The sequence below is a fragment of the Montipora foliosa genome, chromosome 6 (genome assembly GCF_036669935.1).
Source record: "Montipora foliosa isolate CH-2021 chromosome 6, ASM3666993v2, whole genome shotgun sequence".
Taxonomy (NCBI): Eukaryota; Metazoa; Cnidaria; class Anthozoa; order Scleractinia; family Acroporidae; genus Montipora; species Montipora foliosa.
In genome coordinates this window covers 22,719,436-22,726,828 of record NC_090874.1, presented here as the reverse complement: position 1 = coordinate 22,726,828, position 7,393 = coordinate 22,719,436, and the positions used below count along the sequence as shown (strand labels likewise).

The window sequence follows — 7,393 nt, the reverse complement described above, 5'->3', positions numbered from 1 at the left end:
CTATATATATATATATATATATATATATATATATATATATATATATATATATATATATATATATATATATATATATATATATAACTAAGTGCAAACAGTACTGTTTCGGCGAAAGTGTTTTGAAAGAAAATTTGCCCTGAGCGTGATTTGAACTCACGCCCACCCATTACTAGTCGGGTGTGATAACCACAACACCACCAGGACAACCATGCTGGCAACACAGCCATCGAAGGTCAGGGCGTGGGCCTCCCGGGAAATTTTCTTTCAAGGTGACAAGGTAGGGGAGCCTATAACTCCCCTTGAAACTCAACTAAGGATCAAGTTAATGATGCAAGACCGTAGTCAACTTAGCCTAACTTAGAAAATTTCCCGGGAGGCCCACGCCCTGACCACGTAAAATTCCTCTTCGATGGCTGTATTGCCAGCATGGTTGTCCTGGTGGTGTAGTGGTTGTCACACCCAACTAGTAACGGGGGGACGTGGGTTCAAATCCAGCTCAGGGCGGCAAATTTTCTTTCAAAACATTTATTCAGTTAAAAGTATGATTATTTGGGGTGTGCATTGTCAGGGTTTCTCTCCCACACTCTCTTTAAAATGAAATATATGTGTGTGTGTGTGATTTGATTTACGTTTTTTCGTTCATTGGCTCCTTTGGAGGGTTCTGTTATTTTTGTTATAAGCGTGCTGTTCATGGACCCTCAGTTGGAAATATATTACAGTATTGTTTAAGGGCCCTGCTTTGTGACTATGTTATAGCCTTAATTGTGATCATCAAGAGGCCTTTCGCGGGGGGTGTGTTACGTTTGACTTATCACATAACTTTTGTCACTTGATTTTATTCATACTATTGTTATTTTGCTTGTAATTTTAACCTTTTTGTACTTCTTAATTAAGCTGCTTATATAAGCCAGTACTTCTGATACGCACAACCATTGTAAATAGTTTTTAGTTTTTAACGTTCGTCTGAGGAAGGCTGAACAGCCGAAACGTCATTAAATCAAGTTGGACCAGTAAGAAGTTCACCCCACTGTTTTCTCTCAGTATTTATACTGAGTTTTCGCTCAGTATTTAGCTCTCAGTATTTTAGCTTGGAAATCGACAGTCGAGTTAAACCAACAATGATGGAACGAAATCAGTTCTTACTAGTGCAGCAGCTGGTGATTCTGGCAGCGAAAATACACGGAACAAGAAACAAATAAAGGTGACAAACAAAGAACAGGCACAAGTAGATCAGGTTTAAGACCGGCGTGCCATATTTGGTTCTCGAATGAAACTCCATGGATAAGTAAATAACTGTCAAGATAACATCTGCTCCGTAAGTGGTCCAGTGTAGCACAAACCACCACTTGTAGACTGACACGGTATTGAAAACTACTGTGCATAGGTTCTCGTGAATTCTGATAATGTCATCAAGAGTGCCATTTTGAAGGTTCTGGATCAGCCTGTGTGCATCCTTTGCAAACGTACCTAGCAATTGATTGAAGTGTAACAAGAGCCCATGAGCAGGAGTGAGCAACTCCCGTATATTTCTGTCACGGCGTTTTGACAGATCGATTTATTTTTAGATTGAATTTCCCTCGAATGAGACTCCCTAGGGAGACCGATGATCAATCACAAGAAACTAACTTGACGTCATAGGGTCACCGAGCCGGAACTGCCTTTGTTTTTCGGAGGAAAAGGTAGTCTAAAAATAGATCAGTCTGTAAAAATGCCTTGATATAGGCTTCGTATGGGAGTTGCTCTTTCCTGGTCATGGGCTTCGTAGTGTAATAATAATAGCAACGATGCTGATGACCCTAATCACAATTTATTCATCGAGCGCACACGCAAAAATGAAAGGGAGTAGTAACACAGTCAAGCGGTTTCAACATCTCCTCAAATTCATTCGACTTTGTTGAACGCAATATTATGTTGAAACTGAATGTTTGATCATTTCAGCTGTAGATAAGAAACTTACACAGTTGCAAGTAAGCCTGCAAAAATCCAGGGCCCGGTTGTTTGAAAGCCGATTAACTTAATCTAGGGTTAGCGTAAATTTTGTTTCATGTTTTCATCTTTTTGGCGAAAGTTTCTTTTGCTTATTTTTGTTTTTCAATATTGACTTCATTTAATGTAAAGTTTTGTCGAATATCAGCGTTGAACAGCATTTGGGAGCAGAGAAATAAACTCCTTGGTTAGTTGTTAATCTGGGATAGCGTTAATCGACTTTTTAACAAACGGGCCCAGGCTTCAACAGGATTCGTCCCCATGGTCGTGCTATTGCGTTTTCGCACTTGCTCTGCCAACTGAGCTGTCAAGCCTTTTTGGAGCTGGTCAATTGCGAGTTCAAAGTATATTCCGAGAGAGTTGAATGAAATGAGTTTAGAATATATGATCAGAAATTGATTGAGCCCCCACTGAGAGTCGCCTTAAAGCGTTCGTTAAAATAGGAATTCGGAGACTACCTTTCGTAAGCGAGAGTTTTTTAGTTAACCAAATTACTGATATTGGAACTCTGTCTCGTTTCAATGGGAACACCTGAAATCAATAATGTTAGGTGGTCGCTTGCAATGGTCACAGTTCAACCGTATTCGTTTGAGCTTTCCTACCTTAGTGAATTTATTTCTTTGAAATGTTCGCTCTCTTAGTTACGTGCAGTGCTGCTAAAATCAAGATCCAAAAACTTCGCTCAGTAATTAACGCATCGTCCTTTCGCCCTTGCTTCCGTTTGGCTTAGTAAGTGCCAGGATTTATTTTTAGGTTGGACGCTCCCCAGCGTTAATTAAAAGTTTACATAGAAGAAGAACGAACTCTTGTTTTTTTAGAGCACCCCTTTTTTAAATTTATAACCCTAATAACTTCCTTTGCTGATTTAAACTTCTTTTTAAAAATTTCGGGATTTTCATGTTTTCTAATACTATCCGGTATGATGGCATTACACCTACACCCTGTGAAATACTGTCTTTTAATAGAAACTCGTCTCGATGTTACAGGTTCCGAGAAAACACAACTACTAAACCCGACTGAACACAGGGCACAACAGGATGCCCAATGACACGGTTTCCGGCCCGGGATGATTTCTGGTCTAATACACAAGGTACCCCAACAACCTTCATAAGACCAACGACCAGGGAACGGTTGCTCAAAGCCTGGTAAACGCTAACCGTTGTTTAAGAGGTATAAAAAGTTATAGGTTACCGCTAACGTAACCACGCTCCGAGTTCAGCAACTCGGGCCTGTGGCCTGTTTCTCAAAAGTCCCGAAAGTTTTCGGGCCTATTTCGGGTGCCACAACTTGTCCCTTTATATCTTTGCAACGCCGAGGTTTTAAGCCATCAAACTTCGCAATCCTCTTAGTTTTTCTTACATGAAAAACATGTTAAAGGATCAGATTTTCAAAATAAGCAGATTGCAGTTTGATAACCGGCTTTTCGGGCCCGAAAAGTTCTCGGGACTTTTGAGAAACAGGCCCCTGGGCCCCGTTTCTCGAAAGTCCCGAAAACTTTTCGGGTCCGAAAAGCCAATTGTGAAATTGCCAACCGCCTGTTTTGGAAAGCCGATCTTTTAGCATGTTTTCAAGGCAACAAAAAGAAAAATAACTGTGAAGCTTGAGGTAAAATTCTCTCCGTTCTTGAGATACAAAGGGAATTGTGACACCCGAAAACGGCCCGTAAAGTTTCGGGACTTTTGAGAAACGGGCCCCTGAACTATAATTGGCCGACCAGTTGTTTCGCCGAGGGTTTTATGTGGGGCTTTTTACCCTCGCAGGCTAAGAAAATAAACATGGTTCGGGTAATTTTTCTTTTGTCGGCAAGACTACTCGTTGTATTGGATTGACAACTTACCAAGGCTGTATGCACTAACAGCAAAAACATGACAAGTAGTTATTGCTGTCCACTGTGCAATAAACTGCGCCGCCACTCCAGTGGTCAAAATGTCGAAAAACCTGCCACGTTTCTGACCCCATACAATAGCGTAAAACACAACCACAGAACACAGATAGAAAGCTGAAATAAAACCAAAATACAAACACAACTTCCAAGCATCTTTTTCGTGTAAATCATCCGCCATGTTGTCTACGGGAGGCACTAATGCGGATTCCTTTCGTGTTGCCCGCATGAAACAGCAAATGAAAAGGCTGTATGACAAGACAGCACCTACAGAAGCTATGGTGTAAACAGTATTGGCGATTTGTCGATCATCTTTATGATGCGAGTGATTTTTGTTCGTTGAATTTTGAAGAAAGCCACAATCGAAGCCAGGACACCCTACCACAACATAAAAGTCATAGACTGCCTGATAGATACAAATCACGTAGACTGCAACACGAGGGATGTAATTCCATGCTTGATTTCCCCATAAGCCAAGCGAACCAAAGCAAAATTTGAAAACACAGAGCACAAATTTCGTTAATTTGCCAGCTTCTTGCTGCTCTCGACCGCGCCGTAAGCTGTTCGTTGTTGGTTGTTGACGAGGAAGAAGAGGTTGCCGTTCATCTTCATTATCAACGCCGATTTGTTGCTCTTCCCGCTCCCCGTGTTCCATGTCAGATTCAAATACAGAAGACAAATAATGGCACTAACAGTGCTTAGTTTTCTGAATATATAGCTAGGCTAAGGCATTTGAAGAGAGCCTCAAACAATATCATCTAATATAAATACTCTTGTTTCAGAAATGAAGTTCCGGTTTTCCAAGAACTGACGGGGATGTCTCATGGCAACATGAGGCTGAAAATTTTAAGATGGTTTGAATCAATGCAGGAAAAGGTCATCAATTACAAGGAGCCCAGAAACGAACAATAAAATCTGATCGTCCGTATCATTGTAATCCTTGAAAGGTGATGGGCTCACCGACCCTAAGCGCAATTCGTACAAACACGTACATTTTTGTAACGAGTCCTTTTTTAGGCTCATCAATGTCACGTGTTTAAATAAAGTTTTTCAGTTTTCAGTTTCAATCTCGACACTGATGTCGAAGATGACAGTGCTGAATAACGTCTGCGCATGTGCGAAGTCAAACGACAACCTAGGCAGAATTTTCGGTGCCAACGTGACCTGTGGATCGTTTCGAGGTTCATAAACAAGGACGGTGTATGAAATGGATATTATTTTCGCACGGTACCTTAAAAGTAATAATATGGATACTTACCATTTCCCTTCTTATTTTTGGCATGAAATGTTGGATGAAATATAAATGACGACCTACTTAAGGTCTTTGATTGCGGAGCTAAACATTGTCAGACGTTTTTTCGTCAACAGTTCAGCTGAAATTTCAATCGCTGGCTTTCCTTTTTTTAAAGACCTATTAACGTTTTGCAGTGTCTTTTCCGTTTGCATGTACCTAAGCATCTGTACGCTAAAATTATATTATTTCTTGGAACACAGAAAGCCAGATTACATTTGAGCTTCTCTTAGTTGTATTTTGCGTTTTCAGCATTCAGTTAAACCGGTTTTAACCTTCCAAATGGATTCTTAAAATTGATAGTAAGTTTCAATTCCCGCTTTCCCCCAATCCCCCATTACAATGTTGATTTTTCACGGCGAAAATCAAGATCCGTTCATCTATCGCTCGCATTTTTGAACATTGTCTGGGGCGAAGGGGGCGCGAAAAAGGCAGCGAAAGAAGAACACGCGTTGCTCATATAACGATGGAAGCACGTACGGTAAATCCTCTACTTTTCGCCCAAAATTTGGCAAGAGTCTGGAAGTCTTTTTACCCGGATTGTAGTTTTCGTTTGCCAAACGTGCCGTTTATTACTTCGCGTACTTGGCACATTGATTGTTTATTGTTCCGAGCGCTCTGGATATGATCATTCACTTTGACATTTCACTGATTTGTGAAGTAATCGCAGGCAACGTGATTAAATTTTCAAGCATGATCACGGTTCAATGAAGGTTGTAGTTTGAAAATTAAGTCCTTTTTTTTTTGAGACCCTATTCGCACAATCCAAAAGCTTTTTTTACTGTGACAAATTGTTTTGTCATCGCTCAACAAATGCGGACGGTACATTTTTCGCGTTTTGACAATTTGCTACGGAAGAGAAATTTTTCAGAGGGACTTTTCCCCAGGTGAAAACTGAATAGATCGTTTTCACGTGACGTCATCACCTTCCAAAATCTAAAACTAAAGATCCACCAAAGTTTTTATCCTCATCAGGCATAAGAGGCGGCATATCTATATCTGTTGACAATTTCACAGCTCAATAGCGTGCTTCGTTTGGAAACCAGAGCATTTTGAATTTCCGGATTATGTAGGTGCGTGACACAAAGCTACGATCAAGTTTGTTGAAAAATATATACTTATCTCATGATTTTGAGCCCTTTTAGAAGTTAGAGCATTAGGAAAAGTGCTTATGTAAATGCTCGTTTTTTCAGTAGTGATAATCAGTCGCCTAGATAGCCAAAGTAAGTTCCAGATGTTTACATTATTTTCCGGCCGCCATATTGGTTTACCACTGAGGTACACCAATATGGCGTTTTCATACTGGGCTCTGTAAATTTCTGCGAAACATTTCGACGAATATCTGAAGTTTGGGGAAACGCAGAGGCCTAAAACTTGGACAAGTGTCTTATTTCTTTATCTTCTATAAGATAACAATTTCTTAGCGTTTTGCACTGGATAGTTTTTGATTTATTTTTTTTATTGCGTGACAGTGAAAACGATCTATAAAGTCGACTATATAAAGATTGAAGTGTTTTTCTTGTCAATAATTTGTTGCCAATCAAGTAATATTTTTTTTACGCGTATGATGATGATAAGGCAAAGACAAATCCCTCATTGACCAATAGGGCAAAGTACAAATTGTCTCTAGTGTGTATGTAGGCTTAGGTGATAAAAATTGCCAGGGGCAAATTTCGGTTTGCGTTTTGCCAAGACAATTCAAAGTTTGTCCGCGAGTATAGACAGGCTCTTTTTTATTGTAAATTTCCTTATTGTTTACGCTTGCGTTACAAAAGGGGAATAGTGCAGATTTGGGAAACTACAGCTAATAACAAACACAAAGGGCTGAAAAGGAATGGTGTCAGCTTTTATTAAGAACTTTTCATGAGCAGTCTAATCACTTTCTGAATAGACAAAACATGTGTGTGAATAACAAGGCAAAGAAAGTTGCAAATATCAGGTTAACGAAATCTCATCTGACACGTTCCCCCAGGAATTTCTCATTCAGTTTCATCCGAATACAATCTTCCATTTTCTGTCGGCGTGGTACACTGTTCGTTGGGAATCACGTGCGCCGGCAGTAAAGGTCGCGTAGGTGTTAAATACAATAACCCATTTATTTCCTGTTTATTGAATAAATGCATTCTTGCCTCTAAAGTAGGTCATCACTGGGTCATTATGTCTTGAATGTCAACCCAGGACCTTGTTTTATTTCCTTGATCGACCTCTGTTTCAAGCTTATAAACAAAAATACC

The 7,393-nt window shown here is 40.0% G+C and overlaps 1 protein-coding gene across 3 annotated transcripts in view; it reads right to left on the bottom strand.

Moving 5' to 3' along the window:
• LOC138008871 (uncharacterized) overlaps positions 1-4,832 on the bottom strand; it is a 7,097-nt gene extending 2,265 nt beyond the window's left edge. For all 3 annotated transcript variants that reach the window (XM_068856147.1, XM_068856150.1, XM_068856149.1), the window contains exons 1-2: positions 3,824-4,832; positions 1,144-1,467 (exon numbers count right to left, since the gene is read on the bottom strand). In XM_068856147.1, coding sequence (XP_068712248.1) covers positions 1,144-1,467; positions 3,824-4,523 — 1,024 coding nt within the window. In that variant the 5' untranslated portion in view covers positions 4,524-4,832. The remainder of the gene's footprint in view (positions 1-1,143; positions 1,468-3,823) is intronic.
• Positions 4,833-7,393: the final 2,561 nt, after the last annotated feature.